Below are 15,570 nucleotides of genomic sequence, written 5' to 3'. Positions count from 1 at the left end.
ATATATATATATATATATATATATATATATATATATATATATAATATATATATGTGTGTGTGTTACTCTATTGTGTGCAGAAAGCAGATGGCTATTGAGATCGATCAATTGAGTCAGCGCCTGGCTGAAGCTGAAGCTAAAGTGAAGACCGAAGTTGCCCGCATCAAGAAGAAGATGCAGGTGACCATCACAGAACTGGAGATGAGTTTAGACGTTGCCAACAAGCAGAACATCGACATGCAGAAGACCATCAAGATACAGTCTACCAAGATCACGGTAAAAAAAAAAAATTTAAATTATTTAAAGAATAATATTTAAAAAAAAATTTTTTTTAATGTATCGTATGAATGTAAGGTTGAATCGAAAGAAATTTTTTTTTAATATTGTTCCGCTCTTCTGTTTGATCTTTTTTGTTGTTAAAGTGATGTTTTGATTTGTAGGAGTTGCAAGCTCATTATGATGATGTGAGCCGACAGCTGAATCAAGCAATTGATCAATTGGGAGTCTCTCAAAGGCGAATCCAGGCTCTGATGGCTGAACTGGAAGAGCTCAGAGTCTCTCTTGAATCCGTGAGTTTCATTGAAATTATAACTGTTTAAATAACTAAATATGTAGTATTATAACTGTTATTTTGTTGGAAGAGCTCAGAGTCTCTCTCGAATCCGTGAGTTTCATTGAAATTATAACTGTTTAAATAACTAAATATGTAGTATTATAACTGTTATTTTGTTGGAAGAGCTCAGAGTCTCTCTCGAATCCGTGAGATTCATTGCATTTATAACTGTTTAAATAACTAAATATGTAATATTATAACTGTTATTTTGTTAGAAGAGCTCAGAGTCTCTCTCGAATCCGTGAGTTTCATTGAAATTATAACTGTTTAAATAACTAAATATGTAGTATTATAACTGTTATTTTGTTAGAAGAGCTCAGAGTCTCTCTCGAATCCGTGAGTTTCATTGAAATTATAACTGTTTAAATAACTAAATATGTAGTATTATAACTGTTATTTTGTTAGAAGAGCTCAGAGTCTCTCTTGAATCCGTGAGTTTCATTGAAATTATAACTGTTTAAATAACTAAATATGTAGTATTATAACTGTTATTTTGTTAGAAGAGCTCAGAGTCTCTCTCGAATCCGTGAGTTTCATTGAAATTATAACTGTTTAAATAACTAAATATGTAGTATTATAACTGTTATTTTGTTAGAAGAGCTCAGAGTCTCTCTCGAATCCGTGAGTTTCATTGAAATTATAACTGTTTAAATAACTAAATATGTAATATTATAACTGTTATTTTGTTAGAAGAGCTCAGAGTCTCTCTCGAATCCGTGAGATTCATTGCATTTATAACTGTTTAAATAACTAAATATGTAATATTATAACTGTTATTTTGTTAGAAGAGCTCAGAGTCTCTCTCGAATCCGTGAGTTTCATTGAAATTATAACTGTTTAAATAACTAAATATGTAGTATTATAACTGTTATTTTGTTAGAAGAGCTCAGAGTCTCTCTCGAATCCGTGAGATTCATTGAAATTATAACTGTTTAAATAACTAAATATGTATTATTATAACTGTTATTTTGTTGGAAGAGCTCAGAGTCTCTCTCGAATCCGTGAGATTCATTGAAATTATAACTGTTTAAATAACTAAATATGTAATATTATAACTGTTATTTTGTTAGAAGAGCTCAGAGTCTCTCTCGAATCCGTGAGTTTCACTGAAATTATAACTGTTTAAATAACTAAATATGTAGTATTATAACTGTTATTTTGTTAGAAGAGCTCAGAGTCTCTCTCGAATCCGTGAGTTTCACTGAAATTATAACTGTTTAAATAAATAAATATGTAATATTATAACTGTTATTTTGTTAGATGAGCTCAGAGTCTCTCTCGAATCCGTGAGTGAAATAACTCTAAAATATTTTGATATAAAAACTGTTTAAAAGAGAATCTTACGAGGCGTGACAATGAATGGGAAATTCATTTTTTTTCTTCCACTAAACATACTTTAAATAAAAATTTCAGAGAAAAAAATTATTTCAGTTGCATTTTAACATTACGCAAAAAATAGTAATTTTCACAGTTGTCCCTGAATTTGCAAACGGTAATGTTTTAATGCAAAATAACACCGAGTCTGAGTTTCAATTCTGCATTTTTTTAGCATCGATAAAATATATTGTATGAAGTGATTCAGTTTAAACAGGCCCCTTTACGAACGAAAGTTTTAATGTAACAAAACTAAACTTGTTGTCTTTACGAGACTGAAACCGGTTTGCACCTGTTTACGTTCGTGCATCAATGGGCTCAATGAGACAATATATAATATAAATTCGACGACTGGATAAATCAGACAATATATTATATAAATATGGACTATTTATTATATCAGGTATTATATTAGTATATTACAATAAATAGACCCAATTATTGGACGCAGTGTAATTTTTTAGTAATGACATGCTTTATACGAATTTATATCCATACTTTTGCGTCTTCAGTTTTGACCAGTGCTCCGAAAAATCCTATTAAGAGCGATTATTACGAAACACCCTGTTATAACATCAGCTACTTTATACGTAAGAAACTAAATGTATATCTAATGGGAAAGCATAAAATTTCCATTCTCTTCAAATTTTTTATTCATGTTGCGTAAAATTTTTTTTCTAGTGTTTATACGTAATAATAAGTTATGCTAATAAAAAAGATAAGCACTATCTTTATAGTGCTATTTGGAAATAAGCCTTCTTTCGCAGAAAAAGAAGAAATATCAATAGCAGGAATTCTTTTCTTTAGAAAAACACGCGTATTCCCCAGTTTCCTTTATTCATTACATAAAATGTTTTATCTCTCGTTTATCCATTATAATTATTGCCGCATTCAAGCAAATAAAATATACTATACCATGACACAAAAGTAACGGCATTTATGTTTATTATATGATAATCCATTTATTTTAACAATAATAATTTGATTTTTATTAATAATATTTTTATTAATTTAGTGCAATACAGTGATTTTTAATTTTTTTTGTTTTTAATAAGTAAAATACTATTAAAGAAGGATTATGAAAGGGTTTATTAAGGTTTAATGAAAAAGTAAAATCGTGGATCATTTTTGAACAATCGAAAAAAATAAATGAGTTTATACGTCGTATTAAAATACTGATTTTTTTTTTACCATAAGTTTACTTCTGCGGAATTCTGAAACATTGTAAATGCTGCCAGAAAGATTTGCACTTTTCGCACAATGAAAACAAAAAGGAACGAGAGGAAAAAGAAGAAAGTTAATAAGTTTTGTATATTGTATTGATATATTTTTCTTTGGCTATATTGATACAATATTAGAAAGCACTCTGCAGCTGTTATCGTTTGAGCTGATGAAGAGATTATATCGTTTCTTTATTTTGTTTACCGGATTATAATTTTTTTTTAGATAATTAAAAAATGAATTTTTCTTAAATACTTTTGAAAAATATTTTAATAATTTTCCTCTCTTGTCATTATTTTTAATTATTTTCTCAATATTTTAACTTTATATATATATATATATATATATATATATTATTACAACATGGCCCTATATCTCCTTTTAATATTGGACAACGCATTATAACTACCGGGTGCTAGTGTACCCTAAAAGAGGGAATAACTATAGGCTTACTAGGGGGCCTAGAATGTGGCCCTATAGGTTAGATATATATATATATATATATATATATATATATATATATATATATATATATATATATATATATATATATATATATATATATATATATATATATATATATATATATATATATATATATATATATTATGGATAGACGTTTTTACTTATAGAATGAGCAATTACATTATCAGTTAGATTAATAGTATTAAAATTGTTAAAAAAATGACATCGTAACAATTATTACTGAGAGTCAAGCTCTCAGTAATAATAATAATATTTCAAAAATTGCAAATTCCTACTGAGACTCCTAAAAAACCTAAAATATCGTCTTTTCCTACTGATTGATTGTAACATATTTTTGTAGATATTTATTCAACTCCTATTATTAGTTCACCCTATATCTTGTTCAAATTTTCAATCGATCATAAGATACTTTTTATTCATTCACTCAACTTCAAATAAATTTTGTTTTAAACTTATATTTCATGACACTTGATGTTAATACATTTTGTTTCAAATATTAATTCATGAATTAAATGTAATGAATTAATTTCAGTTTTATATGGGAGCAAAAATTGTAATTACGCAATAAAGCGTCGTTAAAATAGAGTTTTTCTTTGTTGCCTTGTCTTAATTTTTTTTAAATATTACTTAGTGTAAATTAAAAGTAATATATTGTCGCTCACAGAGAGACACGAAGAATTCGTGATTGTGACTCAGCATTACACACACATCTCACCTATTAGACTCAAAAAAGGTGACACGAATCTGTGTGGACATATAGCCGACACTCGAACCATCACGATAGTACAGCTCAGCACCTTTAAACCACCGAGCCACCGGGCCTCAAACTCCTCGCACTGTTGCTACTCAGTCTCGATCACGCACAACGTTGGCCTACGTACACTCGACTGCTAATGACAACACAGGTGCAACCACGACCGCGAACTTAATACAGCTCTCACCATCAGCAAAAGTACGGTGATCGTAATACAGCTCTCCGGGCTTCTCACAACACTGCAATGAATCCACTAGTGGCATCCGTTCATCAAATTCTATCGCAGCTGCAATTCTGGCTGGGGGAGTACTGTAGTGTGTCTACCACAACATAAATACCATTCCAATTCAGTAGTATATAAGACATGTTAACTCGATTCTATGGTGGGTTACCTTTTCATAGATGAGGATTGACATTGTCCATAACAACTTTACCCACAAAGTTGTTTCTGCATGAAATGTGTAATAATTCCCATATTTATTTTCAGACGTTGAGGGCGAAACGTGCCCTTGAGCAGTCCCTGGATGAATCACACTCCAAGATCTCAGAACTGACCACCATCAATGTGAACTTGACCTCCTCAAAGAGTAAACTAGAGAATGAATTCCTCACTCTCCACAACGACTACGAAGAGATATCCAAGGAACTCAGGGTAATTACACATTCTCATAAGTATAATAACAGCTGAGGAATTTAAGGTAAAAATAATAGACTAACACTTTAACAGCTGAGGAATTTAAGGTAAAAAAATAGACTAACGGTTCAACAGCTGAGGAATTTAAAGTAAATAATAGACTAACACTTTAACAGCTTATGAATTTAAGGTAAAAAAAAAAATAGACTAACACTATAACAGCTGAGGAATTTAAAGTAAATAATGCACTAACAATTTAACAGCTGAGGAAATTTAAAGTAAATAACAGCCTAACACTTTAACAGCTGCGGAATTTAATGTGTCTTTAAGAAAACAGTACCTTAAATTCATTGTAAATGTTGCATTTTTAGTACAGAAAACTGAGGAAGGAAGAATATAACCTACTTTAACGAAATTCAACAAAAAAAAATAGATCAGAAGGCAAAAATGGAAATACATAAAATCGAACTGAAAGTAGCGCAATAAGCCTAAGAAAATTACCACGCTCTATACCAGTGTTTCCCAAACTTATGACTATTGTGTACCCTTTCTACATTTTTCGTAACGCTGTGTACCACTAATAAAAAAATGAATGTATATTTTAAAAAATATGTTTTTTTTAACATATTTATTAATAAAAATATATGTTTTAAAAATATGTTTTTATTAACATATTTTAGTTATTGACTGTTAACTCTGCAAAAAATTGCCAATAAAAAAAACGTAATCGTAAATTTTCATGGTTAGCTTTGTTTTTAAATAAATTTTTGTTGCAATATTCGTTTGTTGCAAGGTATTTCGCATACGAACGCGTACCCCCGTTAAACTGATCCCGTACCCCTGGTACCACACTTTGGGAAGCACTGCTCTATACGAACATTGCTTTTTCGATGCAGACAATAGAGTCGTGGTGGCTCAGGGGATAGAGTGCTCGCCTCACAATGAGATAAACCGGTTTCGAATCCCAGCGATGACGGGACGATACGAATTCCGCACCCGACTTGCACCTACCACAGAGATGACGTAAATTATCCTCAGAGGTTGACGGGTAATGGGTTAAAGTCACCTTGCCGTGAGGCAAACCGTGGGTGGTTTTCGCGGTTTTCCCATCTATGTAACGCAAATGTGCATGAGTTCCATCAAAAAGTCCTTCACAAAGGCAAATTTCTCTCAATACTTGATTTAAAAGTTCCCTTGTCTTCTGTATTGGGTTCAAAATGACAAGGTTAGGAAGTTGAGCATGAGTAGTCGCAAACCCAAAATTGGGTCGACTGTTCAACGACGGTTATAAAATAACGTAAATTAGAGACAATAAAGAAAAGGCACGCTTCCTAACAATTCGCATACTCACCTAGTATTTAACATACAATTAAACAAAAAGGAAACTACAAAACAGGTGTTTTAGTCTTACATTACGTATTATTACCCTCCTATGATTTGCGCAAAAATCTGGCCGAGATAGTCTGCTGGGTAGGGCCGATGTTCAAGAGGTCGTAAGTTCGATACCCGCCTGCCGAAGACTCTTTGTGCATAAGATAGTGATTGGTGCATGTTAAATCTGTCGAGGTCACAAAGTCCTCCAAGTTCCTATAACAAATCAGGAGGTATTTGATCGGAAATGGATCGCGTTCTGGTTCAGATCAAGATTACGATCTCCGGGTGAACGGATGGCGTGTGAATGAGGTTCTCCCTGTAAAACGGGCCGTGACGTATGTGTGTGGCAGAAGTCAAATAATCGGCCATACATTTCGCGTCTGGAAAACAAGAAGATCATTCCTCTTCCTTAACACTAGATTGCCTACGGAAATCATTTTGACTACTTTTTAATTTCAATTCGAAAAACAATGATGTATATAATGACACAATTTCTTAGAATTTTGTTCAACATTTAATTTTTTTATCTTTAATACTTGCCAATAACTTGTTATATAACTGTAAGTAATATAAAAATTTAAAAAAGTAATTTTAAGCAAATTTCTTTACACATTATTTATTCTTTTACAATCCAGTCATTTTGACTGTTTTCAGGCAATATATGTAGATACTAAGTTTCGGTCTTTCCAGTGTTAAAATGGCCTTGACAGTATTTACAAGCGGCATAAGACAGCTACAACAACAAAAGCTCAAATTTATAATCCATTTTTGATAGTGGGTAACATTTTGAAAATACCATCCATCTTACCACCAAAAAATCAAATGTGTGTTTGTATAATAAGTGAGGGGAATTACTTTTTTAATGAATCAATCCCAAATGCATTTTAACCCCTTGCTTACGGCTCTTAGTAGGAAGCCCGCCTTTCTGGTTCCCCTGTTGTACCAACCGTAAGCAGAAGGTTAACGGAACATAACTGGAATGACATTAGAAATTTACTTTTATTATTATTACTACTACACTACTGTTGTTGTTGCTGTTGACGCATGCCTGTTTAGGGAGATGGGGTGCGATTATTCTTGTTTTCCAGTGGCGCCATCTATGGCCAAGAATTCAACTCCTGCCACACCACACGTCACACCCGTTCATAAGGCGAACCCATTCATTCATCCACAGATCGTAATTTAGACCTGAATCTGAGAATGATCGATCTCAAATCCCGTACCCCCAGATGTATTGATTTGTTATGGGAAAATGGAGGACTTTGCGACTCGACAGATTTAACGTGCATCAGTCATCATTTTACTGCACTGGGAGTCTTCTGCCGGCGGTGTTCGAACCCACGAACCAGGCTATCCCGTTCCTTATTACTACACTAATTGATGACTATTTATTGCAGGTGTCGGACGAGCGTTACAACAGAACTGTAGTGGAATTGAAATCAACAAAAGATCTTTTGATCGAAGAGCAAGAGAGGAGCATTAAGATCGAATCCATCAAGAAGTCCCTGGAGGTAGAAGTGAGAACCCTGCAGGTCAGAATAGAGGAAGTAGAGACGAATGCTTTGGCAGGTGGAAGACGGGTCATCAGCAAGTTGGAATCCAGGGTATTTCATTACACATTTCCTAATTTCTTCTTTTATAAATTAAAGCAAATTTCATTTCCTGTTCCACTGTGGGCCAGTGATCTTTGGCCAAAAGTCAAAAACTAATTTTTCAACCAAAATATGTGTAGGCAGTTTTAATATATCCCAAATTAAGTATTCATAATCATTCCAAACATTATCATTTACTTTTTGGACCGACGAGAGTACAATGTTATGAAAAATATGTTTAAAAAAATTGTTTTAAATGTAACCTTTAAATTTTATATTTCAGAAATATATATAGGAATTTCACCTTACTGTTACATTTTTATAAGAGTAATTAGTGTTAAATTATAGTACATTTTTTCAATGTGATGGATGAGTTAATACTCTAGACACACTTGTTTATATGTTATCTTTTGATATTTTACAAAATTTGAATGACTTTCGAAAATTAGTTTCAAAAAGATCCACGAGTTCATTAGCAAAACTTTTTTGTTGTTGCCTTCTTTGATGTTTCTTCTTTCGAAAAAACCTGCCCCATTTTGCCCGTATTGCAAAGGAGGATTCAGTATACCAAAAAACAAAAATTGTTTTTTTTCTTCATGTTTTCGCATTATTTTGTAATATTACATCGGAAATATAATTTGATTTTCATTTTTAATATAAAATGACGAAAATTATTATATTTTCATTTCTATATTTAGTTATTTAAACGTACTACATTATTATTTCTTTTTTTTGCTCGCCCTATTTCAGCCGCCATTTTGCTTTTTTTGGGTATTTTTAGTGTATTTCAAAATTTCAACTATGAATTCAATTTACATGCCCCAAATTTTGAAGCAAATTTTATCGAAATACTAATTTTGACCATGAAACCTTGGATGCTGGCCCACTGTGCTGAGTAGAAATGTTTTTTTTTCATTTATCTAAGAGAAATAATCTTCTGTTTGATTTAAAAATCGAGGCGAAGATTAATCTATCTTATGTTAAATTCTCTGCTTATAGTTCCTTACGTTTCTAATTTTTTAAACGATGATTTTTTTTATAGAAAAAAATAATAATTAAAAGGATAAATTGGAAAGATTATTTCCAGCAATTAAGCACAATAAGAAATATCTATAATGTACATGTTACTTTAAATAACCGAAATCAAGAAAATGTCGACTTTCACCGATGAGTGTCAGCCATCACATAGTCGCTTTGGTAAATGTCCGACATATTTTGTTATATCTGATTTGATATTAACTGATATTATTGCACTTATTTGATATTTGGTGTCCGACATATTTGTTATATTCGATTTAATATTAATTTATTTGCTGGTATGATTATATTTATTCGATACTTTAATATCTGTTAGATTAGGAGAAATACCAGTGTTCGGAATACCGGCTACATATTGAGCAACAGCACTTGATCTTTTTTTTAAAAAAAAACATTGATGTAGGGCACATACCGGGCAAGTGTATACAGGGCACTGAATCTTATGGTAGGCAGATCACTGGTAGGCAGATCTGGTTTTTTATGGTAGGCAGATCAGATCTTATCACTGAATCTTAGAATGATGTCATTGGTGACGAAGTCATTTTGACTGTATTTTAATTTCAATTAGAAAAACAATGATTTATATAATGACACAATTTCTTTGAATTTTGTGACTTTTTGCACAACCTATAATTTTTTTTATTTTGAATATTTACTAATAACTTGTTATATGACTGTAAATAATATAAAAAAATTTATTTTACCCCTTAACGGGCCTTTTATTTCTAGTAAAGGTGAATTAAAGTATTTTTGGAATGGAAATTGTTTTAAGAACAGTAATTGATATAAAAAAAACTCATTTAGTTTATAAAAATGCCATTTTTTTGGTGGTAAATATATTTAACATGACCTATTAGGAACTTGCTGACTTTTATTTTTCTTTATTTATAAAATAAATTCCTTAAATGCTACACACTTCAAAAGGAATTATGTATTTTATAACTTTTATACGTTTTTTAAAAGTGACAAATGGTTAACAATTTTATTCAAACTCACTTCAAGAAAGCTGAAGTTATTGAAAAATGGAAACCTAAATTAAAAGTGGTAAAACGTGGTAGTAGTAAGTATACTTACCACGGCCTTCAAAAGGGTTAAACAAATTTCCTTACACATTAGTTATTCTTTCACAATCTTCATAATCCAGTCATTTTGTCTACCTTTGAGCACTATAGGTATGTACTAAGTTTCAGTCTTTCTAGTGTTAAAAAACATGGATGTAGGGCATACCGGGCAAAATGCATACTGGACAGTGGCACTGAACCTGAAAAAACATTGATGTCGGGTACATACCGGGCAGTGGCATTGAATTTTAAAAATAAACATCAGTGTAGGGTATACCGATCAAATGTATACTGGCACTTAAGTAGATCTAATATATATTTCGAACATTTACCAAAGCGACTATGTGATTCGATATTTGTTCCGACATCGATTGACATTAGTTTAAATAATTGTTTTAAATCGTCTGCCAACTCTTGTGAAAATAATAACTGCAACTCTGGCTGGTTGCTAAGCAACCCAAACGATTTTTTCTTGTTATTAATGTTTTTTTTTATCGTTCGTCTGCGTATGTGTGTGGAAATAAAAGAATACAAAAGCTGACAATATTCTCTTGATGATTTCGGTCATTCACATATTTGGTTTTTATGTACGTAATTCGGAGTGAAAGAACAAAAATGTTATGTATTTTCTGTCACAAAATAAAAGAGTGTGTATTATTTTGTGATATAGATTCGAGACATAGAGTTGGAGTGTGAGGAAGAGAAGAAGCGACACTCAGAGACTGTGAAGATGATGAGGAAGAAGGAACACCGAGTGAAGGAGTTGCTGTTGCAGACAGAAGAGGATCACAAGACAATCACCATGTTGAACGACGCCGTCGAAAAACTCACAGAGAAAGTCAAGGTCTACAAGAGGCAACTCAACGAACAGGTAATCCCTCTATCCCGCAAAAATTTTCACGTCTTGGCTACAAAAAGATAGTCAGGATTGGGTACTATTCGAGTGATGCGTATATTTGTTACTAGTAAATAACAATTTATGAAAAGTAGTGATCATCATAATAATAAATGCAATAAAAATAATAGTAGTCATATAATAATGATAATAATAAATGCATTAAAAATAACAGTAGTCATATAATAATAATAATAATAAATGCAATAAAAATAATAGTTGTCATATAATAATAACAATAATAAATGTAATAAAAATAATAGTAGTCATATCATAATAATAATAAAAGCAATAAAATAATAGTAGTCATATAATAATAATAATAAATACAATAAAAATAATAGTAGTCTTATAATAATAATAATAAAAGCAATAAAATAATAGTAGTCATATAATAATAATAATAATAATAATAATAATAATAATAAAAGCAATAAAAATAATTGTAGTCACATAATAACAATAATAAAAGTAATAAAATAATAGAAGTATTAATAATAAGTAGTAGTAATATAATAATAATTGTAATAATAATAATAATATAATAATAATAATAATAATAATGGTAAGTATAATAATAAATAATATTAATAGTAACAACAAAAATAATAATAATAATAATAATAGTAATAATAATAAACTAAACTCAGTGGCGCGACAGCCCATAGAGGGCCAAGGCCTACTGTGCCCATCTCAGTTTTCTTGACCTTGGGCTCTGGGGTGCAGGAGCAGATGTTCAGGTGGTCAGTCGAACGCGGAACCCCCCGTGTTTAGTTCTCAAGCATGCTTGGTACTCATTTATCGACCCACTGATGACAGGCTAAGTCAACCTTGCCCGGTCCGAGGATAATAATAATAAGAGTAACAATAAAAATAATAATGATACTAAAAATTGTAACAATAATAATACTGAAACTTTTTTATGTAGTTTTTGAGCAGTTCAGCCAATTTATTTCACTTTTTTTTAACATAATAGAACATGTTATGTTCTATTATGCTAAAAAAATTGGCAAAATTATAATTTATTGACATGTTATGTTCACTTTAACCAGTTTATCCTATTTTTGTTCATTTATCACTCGTGGCCTTTAATATGTATGCGTCATTTCGAAACGTTTTAGCATCAACACGTTTCATCACCTTTTAAAGTTTGGAGATATCCTCAAATTGAGATAAATGCGTGATAATAAGCCAGATAAATTTTCATACGACTTTGTTACAGTCGGGTTATGAACAATTTTCGTTCGAAAAAATAAGTTACAAGCTCAGTTTTTGCTGAGAAAAATGAAATTTAAACTATTTAGGCTGAAACAAAATGTGTTGCGCTGAAAAGAAGAAAAAACTGCTGCGCTGTAACTAATTAGTGATGCTGAGGTGACGAACTTGTGTTGAACTAAATAAAAGTTACGAACAATTTGTTCCAGAAGAGTCTATCTTTAGTGTGGCGCAACTACCACTACAATAATTAAACACCAATTCACTAGTATATAAGACACTCGGGGTCACTTTTGATAGAAGAAGGTTGTCATTGTCGAAAAATCCTTTCCCCTCATTGGTAGGCTTCGGACGTGATCTGCTCACTCATTGGTAGACACGCCCACTTCGATGGATGGTCAACATTGAGCAGTAGACTTGATATTTGTGACTGCCTCATCGTCCTTCTCACGCTGTTGCCTCTCAGTCTCATTTTTATAATCGTCATTGAACAGCCGACCCAATTTTTGGGTTTACGACAGCTAATAACTCCGTAGCCTTGTAGTTTTGAACCCAATCCAGAAGACAAGGGAACTCCTAGATCAGATTTTGGGAGAAATTTGCCTTCGTGGAGGACTTTTTAATGGAACTAAGCCGCATTTGCGTTACATGGAGAGGAAGACCACGAGAATCTCCTACGTTTAGCTTCACGGCAAGGGGACTCTGGCCCATGATCTGCCTACCACTGAGGATATTTCACGTCATCGCTGTGGTCGGTGCAAGCCGGATGCGGAATTCGTATCTAACAGCCATAGCCGGAATCGAACCTTGGTTCACCTCATCAGAAGGTGAACGCTCTATCTCCTGAGCCATCGCTGAGTCAGTCTCTATTATACTTAAGGGTATCCGGCACGTACTCGATTGCTATTAGCAACACAGGAGCTGCCATGAACTTAATACAGCTCTCACGACTAACGCTCAAAACTCGATGAACACAATACAGCTCTCACAGCAAGAGCTTAAAATCCGGTGAGCTTTACACAGCACTTCCTGTCCTAGGTTTTTCTTAAAAGTACCTATTTTCTGAAAATTTTGACATAATTTGTGAAAAATTAAATATTATATTAAAAAGTCAACAATGACATGGTAAAAATATAGATTTATCGTTTCTTAAGGCTACAGTGGACGTTCAAAAAAATCTTTTTTAGTTTTTATGCTACACTAAAACTTTTTTTATAACTTATGTATTCTATCAAGATATGCCCTTGCAAAAATTTTTGTAAAAAATATTTGGACCATTTTTGAGAAATTTAAAATTTTTTAAAAAAAATTTCATCAATTTTAAAATGCTCCCAGCGGCTTAAATTAAAATTTTTATTTATTTTTTTTTAATATTCTTTTTTTAGAGATAAATGTTAAAAGCTTTATGCATTATATAGGAATTTTCCTAAATTTATTTTAAATTTATGACCAAAAAACAAATTTCATATAGATTTTTGTTTCAAAATAAAGGTCGTTAGGTACATGAAACCCGATAACTCTTTTATTACTTGTTATAAAACAGAAACAAATGCATAAACTTAATCTAATATACATATAAATAACTAGAAAAAAATTTCATCTCAATAGGATGAAAACAAAGTCGACTGGAACATTTTGAATACGTGAAACATAACAAAATTTCAATTTTGAGAAAAACAGCTTTTTGTGTAAGAAAAGGGGCGTGGCTTCATAATGCGAAAACGAAACTACCCTATAACTTCTCAAAAAATGACGAAATTTAAAAAAAAAAAAAATTCAGTTGAAAAAGCAATGAAACAAGTGTCTAAATATGTCCAAAAAAAAAAAAACCAAAATTTTTATCAATTTTTGGCAATATAAAGGTCCACTGTAGCCTTAAAGGAGACAAAAATAAAATTTTAAGAAAATGTATTTTGTTTCCTAAAGTTAAATTTGTGAAACTACCGTTTTACCTAAAATAGAATTTGTGAAGGTACCGCTAAACGGTAGTAAATTCGGACCCTGGTTCAATAATGATGTACCCTTTGATGGATGAAGTTTGGCATCGTCGATTTTAATTCATTTTTATGCCTCAACAGGAAGGAATGACTGCCCAAAACCTGACCCGTGTCCGCCGCTTCCAGAGGGAATTAGAGGCAGCAGAAGACAGAGCCGATCAAGCAGAGAGCAACCTCTCCTTCATTCGATCTCGCCAACGGACCATCGTGACCGGACCGGCATCTGTCAGACAAGTCCTAGTGACCACCACCGAGGAATCCAGCAGCAGTTCCACCAACTACTAAATATGAACTTTTTTGTTGATGTCATTTCTTGTACGTTATCTCGTTATGTTTCTTCATAAAGTAGCTCAGCTATAGATCCTCGTCTGCCGTTTACAATCAGGACCGGATTTAAATCTCAGTTACTTTAATTTAAAAAAATAAAAAAAGTCAACGTTGTCATAGTATTATTACTATTTTGTTTGTTTTGTTATCAATTTAGAGTGATATTAGCAAAGTATTGTCTGACGGTCGATTTCATTTATTTATAAATAAACAATTTTTTTTTCTATATGCGTTGGATATTTAACTGCTTTTGAGAAGTGTATAAGGTAAACTTTTATTTAATTTGCATGACACACGTGAGCTTGTTAACTTTGCAAATAATATTTATGCACTTGGGTGCTTAACAATTTTGCTTTTTTTTCTCTCTCTCTCTTCTCAATCATGCGCAAACTATTCCATATAAAAGAAATGAGGTCATGACCTTTTGTAACTGTATCCCAGCATTTTTCACTCTTGGCTAAAGAACAAAACCTGTAGTTATATCTGCTGTGCTTGATAATATTATGCAACCGCTTCTATTAATTGTCTTTCACTGGAATAAATTATGAGATGCAATAAAATGATTTCTGTAGATATTTGCTCATTCACTGTCTCTCTTAACTTTTTTCTCGCATAATATATGATGGAGATGTGCTATAATTAATTTGACTTTTATACGCTTTGAATACCTGGTCGGTAGGGCGCTGGGCCCTTGTCCGAGAGTTCGTGGGTTCGAACCCCGCCGGCCAAAGACTCCCCGTGTGGTAAATTGCAGGGCTAAAGAGAATAGAAGGGCTGGTTCACTCCTTTGAAGAAACTCTCGCCGCGCCAATCCTCCGATTATCTCTAGTGACGTCACTTCAAGAACTGAGCGTTCGGCCATACTAGCTCTAACTAATATTGGATCATTTCTTTTTGCGAGATATTCTAAGACATTTGTTATTTTCTATAATGACTTTCCTCAGTTTTTGCAGTGAATTTACAAGAATTTGAAACTATTATCGAAATGC

General features: G+C 32.1%; 1 protein-coding gene across 1 annotated transcript in view; it reads left to right on the top strand.

Moving 5' to 3' along the window:
- LOC107441917 (paramyosin) overlaps window positions 1-15,154 on the top strand; it is a 91,566-nt gene extending 76,412 nt beyond the window's left edge. Inside the window, exons 11-16 of the mRNA XM_087149334.1 lie at window positions 81-276; window positions 441-569; window positions 4,936-5,100; window positions 7,854-8,060; window positions 10,818-11,018; window positions 14,336-15,154. Of these exons, the coding sequence (XP_087005460.1) occupies window positions 81-276; window positions 441-569; window positions 4,936-5,100; window positions 7,854-8,060; window positions 10,818-11,018; window positions 14,336-14,539 (1,102 nt within the window). The 3' untranslated portion in view covers window positions 14,540-15,154. The remainder of the gene's footprint in view (window positions 1-80; window positions 277-440; window positions 570-4,935; window positions 5,101-7,853; window positions 8,061-10,817; window positions 11,019-14,335) is intronic.
- Window positions 15,155-15,570: the final 416 nt, after the last annotated feature.

Source organism: Parasteatoda tepidariorum, chromosome 8, assembly GCF_982258835.1.
Source record: "Parasteatoda tepidariorum strain Cologne lab strain chromosome 8, Ptep-v5.0, whole genome shotgun sequence".
Lineage (NCBI taxonomy): Eukaryota > Metazoa > Arthropoda > Arachnida > Araneae > Theridiidae > Parasteatoda > Parasteatoda tepidariorum.
The sequence above is the reverse complement of the archived record's forward strand: the minus strand, read 5'-3'. Positions and strand labels throughout refer to the sequence as shown.